The sequence below is a fragment of the Scleropages formosus genome, chromosome 5 (genome assembly GCF_900964775.1).
Source record: "Scleropages formosus chromosome 5, fSclFor1.1, whole genome shotgun sequence".
NCBI lineage: Eukaryota > Metazoa > Chordata > Actinopteri > Osteoglossiformes > Osteoglossidae > Scleropages > Scleropages formosus.
The window spans coordinates 2,240,501-2,262,924 of NC_041810.1; the positions used below are offsets into that span (position 1 = coordinate 2,240,501).

Genomic DNA, 22,424 nt, shown 5'->3' on the forward strand with positions numbered 1-22,424 from the left:
GTTCTTGTTGACAAAACACAAAAGACATATAGCTCTCTGATGACGACTGGACTTTCTTGCCAAGAAGCTCCAATTAAGATCTTTACCGTTCTGTCTTTGGCAGGGATGCACTCCCAGTTGGGCTCCATGAAGATTTCAAGCTTTCAGTGGTCTGGCTTGCTCGCAGCTGCTTTGGCATCACTGCCTACGAATCGTGAGCTCCTTAACTATCCCAAGCTATCAGTGAGCCGTAGACCGGGTTTCTGCTGTTTTCCTCAGCCAAATGTGGCAAAAAGAGGCTTTTCTCACTTTGAGTCCAAATCTGAAGGTCCCCATGATCAGTCAGCTGTAACTGAAAAAAACCCACGTGTCCTTGGACAGGACTACATCTACCCATTCTGGGTGACAGTAAGTATGCCCGACAGTGGGAGCCTGGAAAGAGTTTGGAAAGTTAATGTCCTACCTTTGTGACCATCTGTCCCCATAACGCTTCACCATCCCTCTTTCCCAAGTTCAAGGTCTTGCATGTCCATGGGGAGTCCATGGGTCTACCCCCAAAATCCCTTAACCCTACAAAACCTTGATTGCAGACCCAAGTTTCTCTGGGTCTCATCCCAAATACTTGCATCGCATGACCTTCAACAACCTGAAAAACCCACAGCGCTGTTGAGTTCACCTTGAATATTGAACCCAGAACACAAAACAATACCCGAACCAATAAACATGTCATACTCCTCGACACAGCACATCAGTCATGTCTACATCTAAAAATTTTGTGTTTATAATGGCTAATATAATATATTGAGAATACATTCTCATATTTCCTGTTTGGCACCCTGTTTACAGTACCAGGAGTATGGGAGAGTGACTGAATGCTCTGGGCGAACAGGGTAAGGACTCACTGCAGGAAGCCAAAGCGGTCGATGACCTTGTACAGGCGGAAGTCAGCATCTTCCCAGGGCTCCACCGTCGCTCCTTCTTTCCCCTGTAGTTGAAGGCACAAGAACGGATTAAGATGCTTTACATTTTAATCATTCTTTCAGTTCAGTATGTGATGACTTGAATGCCGGTATATTGGCTAACAATGGGATCAGCCTTAAAAAGAAGAATATTACACAAAGCTGTAAATAAGTGTGCACGGTAAAAGAGTGTAGGGAACAAACCCAGGCTTTTGTACAGTCTATATGAAGCAGACCTGGCTTAAATCACAACTTGTGTGATATAAACGTGGGCTTAATCACAGCTTGTATAGTTTGTAATGAAGGCTTAGTTAAAGAGCTGGTTCAAAGCCAATATTATATATAAATGTGCTTGGTTACAGTCTGCATGGCAAACAACCTAAAATAGATGTAGAAACTTAACAAGGACTGTACAAATCCTCCACGTGCTGTGTGCCTTTTTTCATTTGAGCATCTATCTTGAAAAATAACTAAAAATACATTCAATTGCATGTCGCACCCAAGTGGGACTCGGAACATGCAATTTGACACTTGGAGCCATTTGAGGTGGACTTTTTCTCAATCACTTCAGCTCAAGCGTCCTGAATCAAGGGTGCAACAGCAGGACCACTAGCAATCACAGGAAAGCCAAGGCGATGACTACATCATGTAAGAGGGTCTTAACAATTCTAAACTGTTAACTAAAATGAAATGAACCATCCATCCATCTTCCTCCGCTTATCCGGGACCGGGTCGCGGGGGCAGTAGTCCAAGCAGAGCCCCCCAGACTTCCCTCTCCCTGCACACCTCCTCCAGCTCCTCTGGGGGAACCCCAAGGCGTTCCCAGGCCAGCCGGGAGACGTAGTCTCTCCAACGTGTCCTGGGTCTGCCCCGAGGCCTCCTCCCAGTGGGACAAGCCCGGAACACCTCCCCAGGGAGGCGTCCAGGAGGCATCCGGAACAGATGCCCGAGCCACCTCAACTGGCTCCTCTCGATGCGGAGGAGCAGCGGCTCTACTCCGAGCTCCTCCCGGGTGACTGAGCTCCTCACCCTATCCCTAAGGGTGCGCCCAGCCACTCTGCGGAGGAAACTCATTTCTGCCGCTTGTATCCGCGATCTCGTTCTTTCGGTCACGATCCAGAGTTCATGACCATAGGTGAGGGTAGGAACGTAGATCGACCGGTAAATTGAGAGCTTCGCCTTACGACTCAGCTCCCTCTTCACCACAACAGACCGGTACAATGACCGCATTACTGCGGACGCCGCACCGATCCGTCTGTCAACCTGCCGCTCCATTTTTCCCTCACTCGTGAATAAGACCCCGAGATACTTAAACTCCTCCACTTGAGGGAGGAGCTCCCCCCTAACCCGGAGGGGGCAATCCACCTTTTTCCGACTCTCCGCGAACTGCCACCTTACCGTGGTGGAGGGGTTTGAGTGCCTGAATGATCTCAGGAGCTATGTTGCCTGGGGCTATATACCCCTGGTAGAGTCTCCCAAGGCAAACAGGTCCTGGGTGACAGACGAGACAAAGCGCAGTTCAAAATCCCCTTATGACTATTAAATCAAGGATCTCGTTCACCCCGCTCGGTATGGGGTCACCGGGGCCCCACCCTGGAGCCAGGCCTGGCGGGGGGGCTCGCATGCGAGCGCCTGGTGGCCAGGTCTATGCCCACGGGGCCTGGCCGGGCTTAGCCCGAAGCCAAGACGTGGAGCCGCTCTTCGGTGGGCTCACCACCTGCCGGAGAGGACATAAGGGGCCGGTGCGTTGTGATTTGGGAAGCGGTCGGGGCCGAGTGCCCGGCCGACCCAAACCTCGGGCGCCAACTCTGGCTTTTGGGACTTGGAATAATGAAATGAACCAAATTAAGTTAATATTTTAGAGGGACTAAATGCATAAAGTACATTAAGATCTAATGGAACACAAATAAATAGATGGGGACAAGTAGGATAACAGTAAAACTGTAAACTCTTACTGCAAGAGTGGCAGTGATCTGACAGTACTACTTTATTTCACTTGTTTGCGTTACTCTTTTATTTTTAACTATTCATTGTTTGTTTGCTTCATATGATATTTTCCTGTGTTAGTCCAGTGTCCCTGTGTGCCACTATTTGCTTTATGTTCTGTCACTTGTGTCAAGTTTTCTCACTCATTTATTGTATGTGGGCTGCTGTAGCATCATGCAGTTTCCTTAGGGATGAGTAGTTTCCATCCATCCATCCATCCATCCATATAAATAGATAAAACTGTCAGTTGCTCTGGTTAGAAGACACAAAATAATTAAAATAATCATACTCAATCAGCACTACAATTTAGGAGAGCACACACTTTGGTTTTTGTTATGTTTTTATATAAAAGCTAATGGGGGCAAGTATATTTTTATATGCTTGTTTAAATGTGCTTATTTATTTACTTCCAGTGTGATTCCAGTTTTTTGTCTCTGTCCCCAAATTTGTCAAATGTTCGTGCTGTGGTGGCCTTGTGCAATTTCTCACTCGCTCGCTCGCTCACTCACCCACCCACCCAGTCTTCACGTTCAGCCCTGTCACCCGGGACCCGCTGCACTCACCCTGTCATACTTGGCCAGGATTTCGGCCCGCTCCTGCTCCAGCTTGGTGGCAGCATCCGATTCCGTGTCTGAAAACGGTGGGAAAGAGTGTATACGCATCACTTTACCACGGAAGGCTCATTTACATCTGTCAACAAGGGCCCCCAGTGCCATATTTTGCCCGTGAGAACCACCCACTTTTGTTGCCCTTAATGTCCACGGCACTGAACTCAGTTTCATACATTTTTAAACATTACTGCAAACTCCAGGCGGAGCTGTATTATTTACAGCACACAACACCACGGAAATGAGAATGTATTTTCCTAAGGTGACACCGGGTAGTCTGTGGGGTCGAGGCTGTGACCTGGAGGTGGCTCACGCTGGCACGCTCACCGCTGTGCGGTTAAAAATAACGCTCGTCTGCCAGCGACGCGTCATAAACCAGTAATTAACCCGCAGCGGGGACGGCTCAAAACGTGTTTTGTTGCGTGCAGGTGTGTATGAGCAGAGTGAACCGGAGGCTCTGTGCACAGCGCAGCCAAGACCTGCTGGACTGCATAGTTCAAACGCTGCAGTCGAACAGCTGCTCAAATCCTCGACAAAGCGGCCACGCACGGGTAATCCCTCGCTCTCCTTCCCTCGCCGTCACTCAGATTTTGAATTACTGTCTTGTGTCGGAGTGAAAAAGAGATTAGAGTCCGCACGCTCGGCCCACGGAGCTGCTCAAGGTGACGGCACTGAAAAAGGAAGAAAAATCATGATCGTCCTTTGCGCTTGCAAAGTGTATGAAGTCAGCATAAGGAGCCAGTCCCTTAAAAAAATAAAATAGATTTCATATATATATAAATAATATATATACAGATAGATATTTTTCCCTCCACACCATTTGTTTTCGGGCTACTGAGTCACACTGCCTGGCCAGGAACAGATTATACAGCGAGATGCACCTCTAAGAGAACAGGGTGATAACTCACGCGCTGCACTTTCCACATATTTTGATGTTGGAAGGAAGCGAAGCAGTGTGGGGAAGAAAAAAAAATTACAAAGCAAAATATAAAGAGGCCTTGGCACTTTCCCATTTCGTGCTGTCTGCGGGACTTCCAGGACACACTTCTCCCTCCATCATTAAGTTCTGCATGATCAAACCTTGCAAGAACCGCATCTTCCATTCGGTCCTGTCCGTAACGTCCGAGCGTCACCAATCACACCTATTTAAATTTAACCCCAATGTCATTTCAGCATCGATAGTCAAATTATGTACATATGCACACGCACAACCCTGTAGTTACTGTATTTTCTTCCATCTTCCATTTATACTTACTGCATTACTTTAAAGTCATTAAGGGACTTTAATGTCCCTAATGAAGCACTAAAGTTCATATTATAATCCATATCCACTTGGTTGGTGCAGCTCCTAAACTAACAGAAAACTGCTACAATTTCAAAATTACACTGTTGCCACCCAGCTCTAAATTACAGAATGCAACTGAAAAATTACACTGGTAACATTGTGTAAGCACTGAAACAACATATTATAGAATCACCAGTTACATCTGTTTAGTACCTCTGCTACTTCTACCTTTATGCTCATATTATTTAGATATGGATATACTGTTATTTGTGTAATATTTATTGTATTCTCTGTTACTTTATGCTCGCTCGCTCACTTTCATTAAATGCTCCACCTGGTCAGGGTCGCGGTGGTGCATACCCTATTCCAGGAATCACTGTGCAGTGTCACTTTATACTTGTTATTTTAATGTTGTGTAATGTTTGTAAAGTCTTGATGTTTTGTATTTGTTAAGTGTGACTGTATGAGTGCCAAGCAAGTCAAAATCCTTGTTTGCGCAAACGTTTTTGACCAGTTATAATCAGAAAAACAATAATGAAAAGCATGTACTTTGTTGAGTAACACTAGTTAGTGCTGTCAAGTTCAGTTCGACTCGAACCACACGATTTTCTGATAACAGAGGCACAGAAGTGGAATATTGTTGCCTTGATGCATGATATTATATACATATCTTTTGCTCTAAATACACAAGTCAAGGAAGCATGAGTAAATATGAGTAAGAGCAAATTTCATTTGCATCATGAACTGTTTTGATCAAAAGAGAGATATATTTGGCCAGCTATTAAAGTACAGATAAGGAACGATTTCATACAACACATCACAAGTTGAAGTACATGAAAGGGAAAACATTTTGCCAGCACCCCATGGTAAACTTTCTGCTGCATTTGAATTTTCTACATTAAAGAGTTTTTGTCTGCTTTGCTCCAGGCGTGGGAATGTTCTGAAATCAGAACCATCTCCACTTCCTGAAGCATGCAAAGCCCAGAGAACGGAAACCGTCTCGTTCTTTTATTTTACAGACACTGAAATCCAGAGTCGCTCACATCACGTGTCTTACAGCAACAACTCCAGCACCTCTACGGTTCCAGCACCACAGTGCGAGGCCAGGTGATTACTGGCTTTTCCTACCCAGGCCATAATATGTGCTCCATACACAACGATACACAGCCTTCAGGACTCAAGGCATAAAGACAACAAGGCATAAAAACTGAATTTTCCCTGCAGCAGCGTCCCTCATCGGCCTTGAAGTGCCCATCACAATCCATATCCACACCTGAACGCGCATTAAGACTAAAAGAATGAACTAACAGATGCACTTTGGACTTTGCACTGGTAGCACAGTACAGTATATCCTAAAGTAATACATTTATGCTGATCTTTAATCTTTCCATTTCCACCTATATTCCCGTATTATTTACATATCTGCACAGACATCCCTGAAAGCAACAGTTTCTACACCATTCATTTGTTGTGCTTTTATTCACACTGTTACCCTACCTTAGCTGGATGTTATTCTGTGCGTTGAATATGTCTGAAGGACCATGCACTTTGTAAAGGTACTTGGCCATGAATCTATTCCTCTATGGTACCCATCTGTCTTTCCTTAATCTGCAGTTCAGTTCTAGGGAAGAGCAGAGCTCCGCCAAGGTTCTCAATCCAAAACCTGCTGTGAACCCCATGGCTAACTGACTTTTGCTGCATCATAAACCACTGCAAATGCCACCGCAGCCTATAATCTTGAGCCAGTCTTCTCCTGGTGGTTTGAGTTACCCAGAATTCCACAGCAATGTCCAACATATGCACCCTGGTTGCCTCTGATGAGGCTGCTCGAGTAGCTGCTTGCAGCCCTGGGGGGCTTTGGCCTGCTCGCTTGGCTGCAAAAACAAAGCTGAAGGCAGAGGAGCCACACAACCAGCACTGCTTCTGAGTTTAAATGAACTGCAGAGCAGAAAACCAAAGGCACGGGCTTTAAAAGCTGCACAAAGTGCGAGTTAAATGAGTAATTACATAAACACTTCTGGAAAGCCTACTAAATAATCCTAATTTACATGACGCCTGGCGAACTCATCTGTTTGCACATTTAATATGCATCCATAGCACTTTTAATGGCCAGTGAAGAGGCAACCCAATTATGCGCCTGCCACTATTCAACTCCCTGGGCCCCTAAATCGTCCTGTCGCAGACAGTCCCTATCAGTCAGAGCACTAATGTATGCTTAAATAAGTAGCTGTGGACTGCTTTTAAATTGCTTGACAGAAGGTTAACGCAGAGGCCAAGTCTGCATCCTACTCAGCAGGCTCATGTCAACTGTGTGAACGCACCATTGTACTTTATTCATATGGGAGTAAGAGCAGCAATCCTGAAAAGAAAACATCTCCAAGCGGCACCCTACCCTCACACAGCATAAAAACAAAGGAAGTAAGTAAGTAATGTGCAAAAATACTTTACAAGATGATCATGCCAATACTATAGAAAGATAACCAAACTGAGATGATCGATACGCAACACCGACAAATTAAAACTAAATTAAAAATCCCACCTGTTTCAATGGTTAAATCACCGAAAGCAGCTTAACATTGCAAGTCGCTTTGGAGAAGAACATCCGCTAAATAAGTGAATGTAAATTGCATCAAGTACACCAAGTGATCCATTTGTGTTCCACTTGCCAAAGCGTTGCGTTTCCCCTCCATTGGCTTCCTGCTGCTGCCCACATCAAGTTCAAAACTCTGGTTACAGCCTACAAGACAGTCAAAGGAGCTGCACCTTGACACCTACAGGAAATGATTCCTCCCTACACCTCAGACTGAGCGCTGTGCTCCTCCACCTCTGGCCGCTTGGTGGTCGCACTCAAAAGGGTCCAAAATCTACGGGTCTGTAGGTTCTCAGCCTATAGGTGTAACGTAATGAGCTTCTCTGTTTCTCAGAGATACTGAAGCCCTTCCAACTTCCAAGGAAGACATTTCTTTCAGACCCACCTGATCTCCCAACAGCTCCATAAACTTGCACTAAATCATCTGTCACGATCACATTTGTATTTCCGTTCAATTCTACATGCAGCTACTTGCTTAATGTGCGCCAGCAAAAAAAGTTGGTATTGGACAAACTGCCTTTGCTTCAATAATCACTTGTCTGTATCTAAAGCTCTTTGTCTGTTGTTGATACATATATATATATATATATATGTAGTTTTTTGTTGCGTTGAAGAAAAGCTTCTGCTAAATGAATAAATTTAAATGTATCAGTCAGCTCACTGGAAGAGAGCCAGATGATCCTCATTATTGCAAGAGATTCCTCTTCTGCACCTGTTCAGTAAAACATCTCAGACTAAAGCCTTCAACAAACTGCCCTTTACAGGGAATTATACTGTATGTGAGGCAAGCAAGCTGTCTGCAGTTCTTGTGTGAGCCATGAGTAGCCAGATTGCATGGATAAAAGGCTGGTAATGACTACACCCACAAATCATGAACATCCCAAAAGATGGAATGGTTCAATTTAAAAGTTTCCAGGAGCTTTAAGATCTTAGTTGTTAAAATCTTTGTAAATATTCAGGAGGAACCATTCTGCATCAGCTCCTTCCAGTAGGCTGAAGCACCAAAAAGACACAGTATGGATGGGCTGAGTTGGCGGGTTGCTTGTGGAATATCAATCGACCTCAACAAAAGATCATTCTAGAAGTCGGTGGAATTTTTATGACAGGACTGCAAACGCCAAGAATGGTAGTGAAAGATGGGTCCAGCCTGGAGCCAAGTAAAAACAGGGCAAGTAAGAAAGGGCAGAGTATTGGCAATAGGAGGCGTACAATAGGGAACTTGTTTGAAATGAAAGTTTTTTTCTAAATCGGATTACAGTTTCCAGGGTGCCGCAACCTAAAATTCCTCAACATGAAAAGGGTTCAAGCCCTTTCTTAAAGTAGGGGCTGCTCCGGTCTTGCCAGCTATTTGGACCCCAAATGCACTGAATAGTACAATGTTCTTTGGTGTACAGGGATTTTTTTCTTTTTCCTTTTTATGTTTTTGAGCACTACTGCTTACAGATCTCTTTCCACTTCCACAATCATGGAAATATCTCTAAGGTCCTCATGCACGACAGTGCTCTCCCATCCTGCCTCTGGCTGGACACTCAAACAAGACCTTGGCTGCGCATCCCACGTATCCGCGGCAATTTTCAGCGGATAAACGCACCACTCGGGCTGAAAAAGACCCCTCTCTCGGGAGGGAGGCTGGTACAAATACAGGGACTCCTCCACAAAGTCCAGGTAAACAAACACACAAACGGAGGTAAAAACAAGAGTGTACACAACACTGACTGGCTTTAAGAACGGCACCTTCACACTGCACATCATCTTGGAATTACAGTGGCACTCGCAAACACTCTCTATGCAGAACATAAGGTTAGGTGATTGCAGCGAGTATTTATCATCTAAGGACCACCTACGCGTTTGATACGTGGAATTTTTTCTTGCATGAAAATTCAAACAAGCACCTTTATTTCAGATAGGGAACTCTGAGAAAATATGCGTTACACGACGGTAGATATAAATGCTCATATTCTCACATTAACAAAGACAGAAGTCAGCACAGCCTCTGCCGCACTGTCATTGTCCCACAAACAAAAATGGGGAGAAACCTTAAACACTTTATCAGCAAAAATGTGTTTTTCCATAATGCATTAAAAACTTCACATGAAGCCCGGCACCACGCAGTTCTCGTCTTCCAACTTCTTACTGCCCAGGATGACACAGCCCATTTCATCCTGTGTGCTACACGGAGACAAGAGCACCGGAAATTGCAGGTAATTTGGGCACTTATGTGTCTCCGCAAAGCTGCGATTAAAGGATCTCTTAGTCTCGTGTTTCCGTCAACCCCTCCCTCCCTCCCTCCTCCCCCCCCCCACACTAAGAACTCCTTAACTTCTGACAGAAGAGAATGGCTGTGAAGATGCTGGATGTGCTTTAAAGCTTCTCCCTCTTTCCCAGATGGGCTGTGGGACACAGTTAAGCTTAACTTCGGACTGACGGAACAGGTTGTCTTGTGGGGAGAAACAGAAAGAACCCTCTGGAATTCAGATATTTTATAAAAAAATAATTTAAACCCCCCCAATTTTATAGCACTTGGATGGGAGACACCGCAGGGACAAGTTCTCCATTTTATCTTCCCAAAAGTGTCTCCTCTGGCTGAAAATGTTTTCCAGCTTCCCTTATTAAATTTCCGAAGTTCCAGTCTTTATTATTTTTCCACCAAATGTGATCAGAAGTGTTAATTAGGCATGTTTGAAATGTAGAGCCAATTAGGATAAATTTATTCTCCTGCAGTTCCCTCTTTTCTCATGATCTGTGGGATTAGGAAGGGGTCTCTCAACATCTCTTTCAAAATGACTCGTACAGCATTCGTTCGCAAAAAAGAGAAATGTTAAAACGTGAACAAAAAATAACAGTAGCAAAAGCAAAAACCCATCACCGTGACACAGAGGGAGAGAATTTTTAGTGGGGCACAACTGCACTTGAGCAAGGTAATCGAACATGAACAATGTTAGATACTAAAGACTGTGTGTGTGTTACTGTACACAGAGAAAACAAGTAGCTTGTGTCCAGAGACAAAGAGGAAATTAAATAACTAAGCAAACAGAGCAGTTGCCTTCCTGTTCACCACACAGTGCTACAATTCACACTCAGTGACAACACTGTCACTAGGCAGAACCCTACAGTACTATCACTTGTTGCGTAAAATTAATATAGCACAAATAATCAGAAATGACTCTTTGGGATCCACTGTAACCAGAGCTCCTGGATGCTCCTGGATTTGTTTTTTTAAATATATGTAATTAATCGAGGGACAGATGGCAGGCAAGAGACTTTCCCTAAGTTAACAGAGTGTCACGTACAAATACAAATACTCAGTGCATGATTACAAAGTCCTTGCGGCGGACTGGCGTCCCGTCCTGGGTGTGTCCCCTCCCCCTCCGGCCTTACGCCCTGTGTTGCCGGGTTAGGCTCCGGTTCCCCGTGACCCCGTAAGGGACAAGCGGTTCTGAAAATGTGTGTGTGTGATTACAAAGTCTCTCTTTGAAACACACAGCAGAGATTCTCACCTTTGCGAGACCTGTCCTTTGTCCTCATTGGCGGCTGCTGTGAGACAAACGCCGTTTACCCCATTCCCATTGGAGGAGAGCCGGCCGGCAGCCTCCTGAGAGTGGCTCCAAATGCGCCCCGGAGTCAGACGGAGAGCGAGTGATGGGCGGACAGGGGACCTTACGCCATGCTGCCCACAAGCAGAAGTGAGAAAAGCGAGGAAGAGACCGCGGGGACAGCGTGCCTGGACGGCGCTACCGCTCACTGGCGGGGCGGAGCTACTCCCGGTCCCACATGTTACATTCCAGCCCCATAAACAAACAAGAACCCTCATTGAAGCCTGTCCAGTAGATCTGGGAGAGAGATGACGCGAAGCATAGCACCCCCTCATGCATCCGTCCATCCCGACAGGAAATGCCTTCCGGGGGATTGGGGGGGGGGCACTGACTGACCCTTATCTATCTAGGAATAAAACAGCAAAGTCAACGCAACAGGCAGTGAACTGCCCTTGAACTCTGCCACGTCTATAACGGAGAAAAACACATGTGACCTGAGATATACTCTTTCGGTCCCAAGTAAAATACACACACGCAGTCGGAAATCGCTTATCCCAAGCGGGGTCGAAGCGAACCGGAGCCTGACCCGGCAACACGGGGCGCAGGGCTGGAGGGGGAGGGGACGCACTCAGGACGGGACGCCAGTCCGTCGCAAGGCACCTCAAGCGGGACTCGAGCCCCAGACCCGCCAGAGAATGGGACCCAGGCAAACCTGCTACACCACCACCCCCTCCAGGGTAAAATACCCCTGTGAATTATAACTGTACTACAATATACAAATTACTTCCACCACGTTGCCCGGAAGATGCGTTCACCCATAGCTGCAAAGTTTAACGTTTTCGGACAGAAGTCCACTGCTGCACGTTTCAGTTGCCCTACGAATGCATTTCACTGCAAAGGCCAAAGGACAACTTTGCTCAAGAGAAACCAGCAACTGTAATGCTAGCGGCTGGCCTGAGAAACTAGGCAGCAGGTGGCATCATGGTTAGAGGTACCACCTTCCACTTCAAGGACCTGGGTTTGAATCCAACCTCCTGCCATAGTACCCTTGATCAAGTTACCTACCCTGACTTCATACAGTACAAACTACACTCACACACGTTGTCTGAACCGCTTGTCCCATTCGGGGTCGCAGGTAGCCGGAGCCTAACCCGGCAACACGGGGCGTAAGGCTGGAGGGCGAGGGGACAAACCCAGGACAGGAAACCAGTCCGTTGCAAGGTACCCGAAGCGGGACTCGAACCCCACACCCACCGGAGAGCAGGCCCCGGTTCAACCCACTGCGCCACCGTGCCCTCCAGTGCAAACTACCCAGCTGTAAACATCGACAAATAACTGTAAGTAGCTTAGCAGCAAAAGTGACCGACAAATAAATGTAAATCAGAGAGGTGACGAAACATCACCATGAGAAGCTACGGATACCGCCGAGGTACACGGTGTGGCGATGGCAGGTCCCTTTTTTCTCCTTCGAAACTGAAACTTCATCAAAGCCGCACGTTATGATTTTTGGCTCAATAAACAATAAATAATAATTTAAAAAAAATTCCTTGGGGGCAGGCAAATCTTTTGGAAGGGTGTGAAACTCGCGCCCATGACGCCGTGATTCTCGGAGCGTGACGTTCTCAGTTAACAGGGGTCTGAGAATCGCATTTCAAGTCAGCGAAGCCTCTCTCCCGCAAGGCGTCGCGCGCGAACGGAGACGTGAGCTTTGGGAAGAGCCGCTCGCCCTCTCCCTGCGGAAAGAGGCGAGCGGACATGCGCAGCGGAGCCCTTCGCTGCAAATCGATGCTGAATCCATAGCGCATCCCAAGCCCACGCAACCGTGAAAAGGCCAACCGCGGAGCCCACCATTCCTGTCTAATGTACCTTGACATCACCTGCGCTGTAAACTATTCATTTTTTATGGAAATAGAAGTGCTGTAATAAACCACAATTGCCCGATAAACTGCCCACCAGCCCCAAGACAGTCAATAGAGTTATTACAGTCCCCCTGCTGTTCATTTCAATTTATTTTTGCACCGCACCCTTTCCAATGTCTCGCCTCAAAGCGCTTAGCACAGAACGCAAAAGTGCAACGGCACGCCACAAGCAAAACTACCGTGGTAATGACACACAGTTAATAAAGAGCAGAGCAGTGGACCAACGTCTCACGATGAACATTTTTTCTTGAGGTGCTATTCTAACCGAGATCCCAGGCAGTCCCGTGCCCCGTGTCCTGTACCACACAGGGCTTCATTTAAACGGTAAAATGGTTGTCCGACTGTCCGGAACCGGTAATTTCCTCAAACACACGCAGTCGGACAGGCAGATTTGTTGCGATACCTGTCTGAGGGACAGCTGGACGGTAAATGAAAGTAGAATATTAAGAAAAGACATGAAAAACAGCTAACAGCATCATAACGATAAAACTGTGATGTCACTGGCTGAATTCGCTGCATTTTAATTTCAAATCACTCCCTTGCCAGAGAGAGGCCAATTTTGTCCCAAAAAAAAAAAAAAAAAAAATTAAAAAAAGTGTTGGTCTTTTGGGCGATTTCTTTAGCCCGAAGCCTTTCTGCAAGTACGCTTCCTTTTACGTGGTTTCCCGATCGCCTCGTTTCCATTACAATTTACAATGGTATTTTACACACAGACATATACTAATTGTCTTCTTGATACGTTCCAAAATTAGAGAGGGGCAATATCTGATGGAACAGTTCCAATGTAAAATATACCTACCCCGTGGACAGTCAAGCACAACAAATTTATGCCAAGCGCTGCCACATGATCCAAAGAGGACCGCGACAGAACCAGGTTGAGTCCACAATTCACATAAAGGCAAGCGACACAAGTGTCACACTCAACGAGCACCGAGAGATCGGGCTGACGCATGGAACCTACACCCTTCTGAAAGAAGGCACTTAATTGCCCCGGGGGTCCGCTTTTTCACACCGAGGTAGAAGGACACTATTACTCAACACAAGTTTTTATTCCCTGCAGTGCAGAAAAGTCTCCTACCTTATTATAGGGTCAAAACATCACATTTTCACAATATCCCTGGATACACTGCAACAGACACAACAACGAGCCTTGAGGAACACGAGGGGGTTCATGCCCACTCTGTAATTTCGTTGTATTGCAAAGCAGTACAATGAGAATCAATCAGTCAGTCACGTTGAGGTGTGATGTCATTGAGTCCAGGTAGATCTGACAAATCCGAGGCATCAGAGAAGGAATAAAGACATGTCTAAACAGTAAGGAAAGGTGGAGAATAAGGCCAAACGGGACAATGGCAGGTTGTGTCATACGTCCGCAACGCAGGATGGAACGCAAAACATGAGCAGATATGGTGAGGGAAACTCAAAAACCCTAAGTTGCATAATCAACCATTTTTATGTGACGGTGCTATAAAACTGCACCAAACACCGCTTTTATTTCTGCATCTGCTGGCCATGCTGGACGAACCACGGTGGAACCAGTATCTCAACGACATCACCGCTGGCCACTGCACAATCTAGTCCCACTTCATAACAAATGTTCGTACATTTTACACTTTTACTCCTTTACAAGTTGCTGAGAGCAGGTTTTTGCATGATGAGCAAAGTTCACCTTTCAAAACGATGCCCTTATGACAGGAAACACATTTCGGTGTTTGGGAAGACGCGGTCGACTGCGCAACTCGATGCAGAGAAATCGGCTTTTCAGCTCTCGGCACTGCTGGTGTATTTGAATAATTAAAGCAAGTTTTCCCCCAGCCGTTCAAAATTTTTACAGCTCTTTGTGGGGGGGGGAGAACATCTTCAGTATGCATAATTTAGATTTGAAGATTGTGATTTTGTTCTTTGAGACCACTTGAGTTTGACAAGAGGAGAGTTTATGTTCGTTCGAAAAAACAAGCTTCTCAATCTGGACTTATGAAGAGAAGGATGGGAAAAAAAAAAAAATCTGATAAGGTGTCCGAAAGTGCCTTTTAATCGTGCTGCTGAGTATTAGTGAGAGGAGCAGAATGTTCAATCCAAGTTCCAAGCATCCTATACGAACCTCTGGTGGCTGAATCAAAATATCTCTCTGGGTTTCCTCCATCTGTCGGAGCTCCAAATGTAGCTAGAATTGTTGACCACCCCTGGTTGCCTGATGCTCCCACTCACAAGGGGTCCAAAAAATCAGATGATTTTCAGTTTGGCCCCTTTGTGGTGGAATAGACTCCTTCCGTCCCCAGGGCTGCCGAATCCTCTCAAAATTCAAGAAGAGTCTCAGAAAGCATTTCTTTAAGATAAGCAATTCTTTCAGATCCCCTAATCAGTCCATAAAATCGCATATCTTTATTTACTCCACATTGTACAATACTTTAAAAATCCTAAACGAACATGAGAGCACATCTGGAGCTCACCTATATCACTTTTTCTCCATCCGTAAGACCCAGGATACTCAACTGTATGCAGGTGGTCCCTGATTTACGATAGTTCCACTTAACGGTTTTGTCGACTTTACGATAGTGAGCTGGCGACAGACATTCAATAGAAACCATACTTCGAATTTTGAATTTTAATTTTTTCTCGGGAAAGCGATATGTGGTGTGATACTCTCTCACAATGCTTCGCAGCAGCAGCGATCTGCATCTCCCAGTCTAGCACGCGGTCACTATACAGATACCCCCTGTACTGTATCTACGTCGTGTTGTGTGCATCCATAATTTCACAGCAACGCCCATCTGTGTCTCCTGCTACTGCTGGGAAGGAGGAGGGCAATTACTCTTGAGGATAAACTCAAGATAATTGCTGAGCATGAAGGCAGCAAGCCCGTAATGGCCATCGCACGTATGCTAGGCTATGATGTTCGGTAGGTTATAGGTGTATAAAATGCATTTTCGACTTACGATATTTTCAAATCATGATGTGTTTCGCGTAACGTAACCCCATCGTAAAACGGAGACCACCTGCGATAGCAAATATTCAGGTATAACATATCGGTTCCACTGGACGTTCTCCTCCTTTCCCCACACAATTCAATACACCTTTACATATTGCGAATCAAGCTGGAAAAGTAAGAGAACCATAAGACCCACCTCAGTCCAAACATCATGCTTTACAGAATAAAGGAAATTTCACTTTTCCTCACACAGACCAATAATTGTGGACCTAAAAGCTCTCTGCAATCAATGGCAATAACTGTAAATTGTCCATCTGTTTTTGAATAAATGACTGAAAGCCACTGCCGTTACACTTTGAAGCGTACAGGCGGGCCAGAAGGTGCAACCAACCAGCCAATTATACACAAGGAAACGGTGTGGAAAGACAGCAGCAACAAAAACAAAAAATACCCTGGTGGATCGGACTTAGCTAAGTGTGCTGACAGGGAGTACCTGCTGAAAGGCAGCAGAAGGCAGATTACAAGCAATAGTGGAATCAAGGTGATGAATCCACTCAACTGACCCTCTACTGCTGCGCAGTAGAAATCAATAATAAATTTTACCCCAGTAACAAACCAGTCTCAATCATGTCTTCAAGGTCTCAATCCAATTGTGTGCTCTGATGTGGAAAATCTGCGTCCACAACAACTATTAGACCCCATTCTATGTCTCGGCGTTGAAAAATACTGAAACAGGGTTACGGTTATAATCCAGAGGCCGAATTAGTTTATTCGAGAAGTTCACATGGGTTCACGGACCCACGGTCATGAAAACTTTAATCAGCAGTTCTGCTAACATGCTGCTGCACACAGACAGCTTGTTTGATCAAGACATTTGTTATGAAAAAGGAACAAGAAAAGTCTTGTGCACATCTTTCCTACGCCAAGATATTACTGAAGAGTCCCTCTGCCATGGTAAAAGAGAACAAGAACAACACAGCTCCAACCCTATCTTTACACAATCTGAAATGGTTTCTACAGCAAGTCCTGAATGCAAGGTATAACCAGAGTAATTAACACTTAAAGATATAAAGTGAAGTACTAGATCCATGGGGGGATGAAAAAAGAAAAAAAAAAAACCGTTGGGCATTTTGGATTTCTACCAGAAATGGAGATGACATCAACTGATACACAAATGGAGATTATCTCTAGTGGTGCACAACTGGAGATGATCTCTAGTGGTGCACAACTGGAGATGATCTCTAGTGGTGCACAACTGGAGATGATCTCTAGTGGTGCACAGTTGGAGAGGATCTCTAGTGGTACACAAACCTATCCATGCTCACTTGGGAAAGAAACAATGCTTTCAGGAGCAGAAATATCCCTTGCTCAGTGTTCAGAAGTAAATGTAGTCACTTGGGAGGAGATCCCAGTCGGCTGGAGAGGAGCCAAACTAGAGCCATGAATTGGGTAGAAGAAGGCGAGATACAAGTCAGAAAAACACAATCAACTAGAGTGGTGATGAGGCAGCTAACCATCAACATAGTGCTGATCCGTTACCCAGAGTCACCCTGATCCCTGGGGTCCTCCGTTACATCACACATAACTCATTACACCATTCACACATAACACCACTTATCCAAAGTGCAACCCTAGACCTCAGTACCCTTGTGACACTCCTACATTTACATTTACTCATTTAGCTGATGCTTTTCTCCAAAGCGACTTACAATTATTACAAGCTTACAGTTATTTACCCATTTATAATTGAGAGTAAATACCTTGCTCAACAGTACTAGAGCTGGAGGTGGGGATTGAACCTGCAAGCTTTGGGTCCAAAGGCAGTAGCTTTAACCACTACGCTACCGCCTCTCCCACTCCTAAGAGTTAATCTGGTCCTCTATGGAGCTGGGGGGCCCATTGCAGGGAAGCTTCCGGAAGCAGGACAACAGGGCCCACGTTATATTGCATTAACGTTTATTTACCTGACACTTTTCTCCAAAATGACTGACAGTGTTAAGCATCGTACAGTGATTTACCCATTTCTGCAGCGTCGTAATTTTTACTGTATAAATTCAGAGTCGGTACATTCCTCAAGGGAACTACAGAAATAAGTGAGATTCAAACCCGAACCTTCAGATCCAAAGGATGGAGCTGTACCACGAAGACGGTGACTATTACAATAACTGGGTTCACCTGCACCCCAGCTCATTTACACGGCTGAGCACGAGAGAAGAGCGCAGGAAACTAAAAAGTATAACAAAGTAAATATGCACTGTGATGTAATGTTTGTTATGTGTCTATACATAAAAATCACACCAAGCAGTGAGGAAGCTGTACACGCAAAAGCAAACACACACACGCACACCAACACAACTTTATGTACAGTTGCACATGAAATACTGGTTACATGAGTGTTACATGACTGGTAAAAGTCGCATAAAAACACCTGATATTTTAAGATGTCAGCCACACACCTAGGCAGTCGCTGGAGCCTCCGTAACATTCTCTCGCTCACAAACACACACACACAGCCTGAAAAATCTATATGTACCAGCAGCGACCCCAACAACACCCACACACACACACCTCCACGGCTGGCTGCAGCTCTCCGGCGGGAGGGAGACACCAGCTCCCGGACCATCTGGAACACTTGCATCTTCAGTGGGCAGCAGGGCGGCCGACACAGGTCTTGGAGCTCCTGTAGAACTCAGCCACCTCTGCGCATCCTCCGGGCCCCATTCCTACCCCCCCCCTCCCCCCCGGGGCCCCCTGGCTGACTTGCAGCAGAGGAGCTCTCACACGCCCAGCACCTGGGATGCCTTCCTGCAACCCCTTGTCCTTGTTCCTCGTTCCTCCTCTCTGAAGGATGGACAGGTGATGGACAAATCCCAGTGCTTTGCCCCGTGGGGCAGTAGCCAAAAGTCCCCCCCTTCACCCTGGGTCCTCGCACCTCTGTGAACAGGCGGGAGTGAGAGCAAGAGAAGATCGCACGTGCTTGGAAGGTGCCGCTCTTCAGAAGACAGCAGTTCTCCAGCACACAGAACATCCACGGCAGAGAAGCAGGAGCATTAACTGCGGGTGCGCAGGGAGGGGAGCGCCCCAGGCACCATCTCCCCTAGACGCCCCTTCCCCGCCAGTCGGCCGAGCCGCTGCAAGACGGGAGGCGCTGAAGGCATGACCCTGGGCGCGGGCAGGACTGGTCGCTGAGACGGTTCCACAAGAGAGCGGGGTCTCAGGAACCGGCTGCGTGAGCTGCTACCCAGCAACCCCCCCTCTTCTCTCTCTCTCTCTCTCTCTCTCTCTCTCTCTCTCTCGCTCGCTCACTGCTTTCTCCCTCTCTCGCCTCCAACTTCAAATTAGCAGCAAGCACAGCCTAGACCGGTGGCACACACACACTCGCCACCCCCATTTCACACACTTCTCAGCCATGTGAGAAATCACGTGGGGGTGTAGGCCTGCAGGTAGTCTGTAGCGCCTCAACTACAGGTGTGTGTGTGTCTCTCTCTCTCTCTCTCTCTCTCCCCTGGTGAATACACTGCAAATGGATAATGGTAGGATTTACCTTCCCACAAAGAAAGTGCAAATATTATTACTATTAACTAGTATTTAGCTGATACCTTTGTCCAAGGTGACTTCCACAGTAAACTGTCTATAGTCCATCACATCTACACACACACACGAATCAGCATCAACAGAATACAAGAATGTCCTGTTTGTACAGCTTAATTATATTTTGGATCGTTGGAGAAAAAGACCGAGAAAGGTGATGATTCACGTTCCAGAAATTCCCTCTGTGGTGTCTCGGGTTTTTCGTTTGTCAGCCAAGGCTTCATTTGGATCAGTAGGGAAAACAAACAACACAGCATTTACCCTGTTATACCTGTCTCACTATTATTTTGTTGGGTTCAGACTGTGTCACCGTTATTATTATTATTATTGTCACTACTACTGAGTGCACTTTTGTAACACTTTTATTACCCTTTACTCTTTATCATATTATTATGATTTGCTTTAAATTATTCTTGGTTTTATTGTTCGTGATATGGCACTAATTTCTGTTGCATTTTGTTTTACCCTATTAGATACTACCTGTATGCCTTTTACTCTTCTAGGGTGCATACATGTCCGTGTTGTGGAATTTTCCAGAAAGCAGCAGCTCTGCAACTGGTGAATTCTATTTACTGGGATTGGCTCCAAAGAGACGCCCAGATGATGTGTGTTGCAGACAAAGGGGTCGAAAGGGTATATAAGGGGCAGCGGAGAGGCTGCAGGCACGGACGGCTGAGACGGGTCACATCTGGTGATATTATACAGACCGGCCAAAAAAAAAAAAAAAAAAAACAAACACCAATTCCTTTAAGGTTATTTGTGCCTCATTGCTGAAATGCCAAAGAACCTGGAAGAGTCTGGAAAGATCAATTTCAACATGAGCACCAGCCCCGGCTGGGCTCCTAAGAGGCCGCGCAAGCAAACCCGTAGTGCAATACCTTGGGTGGTGCAAAGGGCACGCTGACCTGGGACGGTCCAGAGCCACAATCCCATTAGAGCTCTGTTTGCTGTTTATCTGCATATTTAAATGTATTCCTTTATCTGACACTTCATCATTTCAGGATAAGTAGCTTGATTAAGGGTACCCCAGCAGGAACTGGAATTGCAGCCCGGTACCGTTAAAGTGTATGCATGTGTAACATCCTGTCTCTGTGTGTGTGTTTTGGGCAATTAGCATCAGGGCTCCCACTGCTTGCCGCTCTTTGCTTTTGAGCATCAAACCTCATTACCGGCCGACTCCGAGACCCGGGACCCCTGTGCGGTCGAACCCGGACCACAGCTCACCTGCTGTTTCACAGCAGGGTAGGGACGGAGTGTTTGAGCTTTGTGCAACCAGAGCTTTTTCAATGGTTACTTTCTGAGATGGCATCTGACCACCATGAACACATTCCTGCTGAGAAGAGGCTGATGCAGTTAATGAAAGAGGAAATCAAGGTCTACTGCATCCAGAGCTCAACTAGGGTTTAAATTCATTGGGCGGCACAACGGCACAGCAGGTAGCACTGGTGCCTCACAGCTCCAGTACTCGGGGTTTGGATCTGGCTCAGTCAGTGGAGAGTTTGCAGGAGCTCCACCATGTTTGCTTGATTTTAGGGTTAGGGTTCAGCTAGGGTCAAGATGCTCTGGTTTCCTCCCGCAGCCCAGACACACGTTCCAGGCGAACCGGTGACTAAATTGCCCGTAGCCTGTGCGTGTTACACTGCTATGCTGTTCAGATGTGTGAATGACTGCAGGCAGTTTACTACAGTGTATCTAACACTAAGTCACCTTGGATTAAGGTGTCGGATAAATACTCATTAAAAATAACTGCTGGTCACTACGGAGAGAAGTGTCTGCTAAATTAATAGATGTAAATTAATCGTAAATTAGTGCTGCTGTGCTGGTTATACTCGGTAGGACTGAAGTACTGAGTACATGCTGAGCTCACGTTCCTGACCGCGGTCACATTCTAATCACTTATTTGGCTCTATGGTTTGCTACGGCTCTATGATCTATGGCCTATTATGGTACGTGGTCTCTGGTATATTACTGCTACACGGTCTATGATCCATTACTGCTCCATAGTGTATGGTTTATTATGGCTCCGTGGTCTATTATGGCTCTACGGTCAATGAACAGGCTGGTTGGTAGGGGCAGAAAAGGTGCAACAGAACACACTGTTAAGTGTGCACATACACAAATGTAGAGGAGCAAGGTGAACAGGGTAAAACACGGATCAGAGCCAGCACTGCGGACCGCAGTTTTAACCTGCTTGTTGCAACAGATATGTGAAGGGTTCAAAGGTGGTGTGAGACACCAGCGAAAGACCAGCACTTTCATTTCGAAGACACCAGTTCCACTGAAAATGGTTTTACTCATGTGATTTATTACAAAGGCGAGATGTTAGCACAGGAATGTATTTAAGTGTATATTATATTTCATCTCATATCAAAGTACTGGGGGGTAGCGGTTCCCCAGTCACGCCACTGACAGGTCGCTTCCTAGGATCATGTTTAAAAAAAAAATGTTGATATAACAGTAATCCTGTTGCATGTTAACACAATGTTTACACATTTAATACATCTAATACATTAAATGTTCATTGTGTTGTGTATTTAGGAATGTAGACATGCAGATCCCTTGAATTACTGAGAAAAGCTATATAACATTTATTTATAGATGTTTTAAAAAATTGTGCTTCTTTTTGTCCAACATCCTGTCCTACGAAGGACAAAAACGGCCGGTGATGGTGATGAGAGGGATAAGAGGAATGAGACTTGTGCAACGAATCCGATTCCTTCCGATTCTGCATTTGCAAAAAAAAAAAAAAAAAAAAACTGTTACGCATTAAGCGGCGTATGCTTGAAAACTACTTCAAGTTTTTCCCCCCAATTTGGGATTTATTTAATTGATTAACCAGCCACATCTTCTGATTTTCACATTTCGCTTTTAATAAAAATTGTTTAAAACATAATCTTGTGACGCGCTAGACTGTCGGATCATTCCGAGGTGTGGTGACGTGCAGGTTAACTGCGGTACTGTTAAAGTCATCTCTATTCAACATTCGCACATGACAATTTCCTATGGTATTTCAACATGTGGAAAGCGGCAGCAGGGTGCGTGCCT

General features: G+C 45.7%; 1 protein-coding gene across 5 annotated transcripts in view; it reads right to left on the minus strand.

The window, feature by feature from the left end:
• LOC108926678 (USP6 N-terminal-like protein) overlaps nucleotides 1–22,424 on the minus strand; it is a 62,121-nt gene that overhangs the window by 23,372 nt on the left and 16,325 nt on the right. For 3 of the 5 annotated variants that reach the window (XM_018739531.2, XM_018739530.2, XM_018739528.2), the window contains 2 exons: nucleotides 3,488–3,555; nucleotides 882–964 (listed from right to left, as the gene is read on the minus strand). In XM_018739531.2, coding sequence (XP_018595047.1) covers nucleotides 882–964; nucleotides 3,488–3,555 — 151 coding nt within the window. Of the gene's footprint in view, nucleotides 1–86; nucleotides 965–3,487; nucleotides 3,556–10,904; nucleotides 11,139–22,424 lie in introns of those variants that run through there. The other 2 variants (XM_018739529.2, XM_018739532.2) reach the window with 2 other exon arrangements.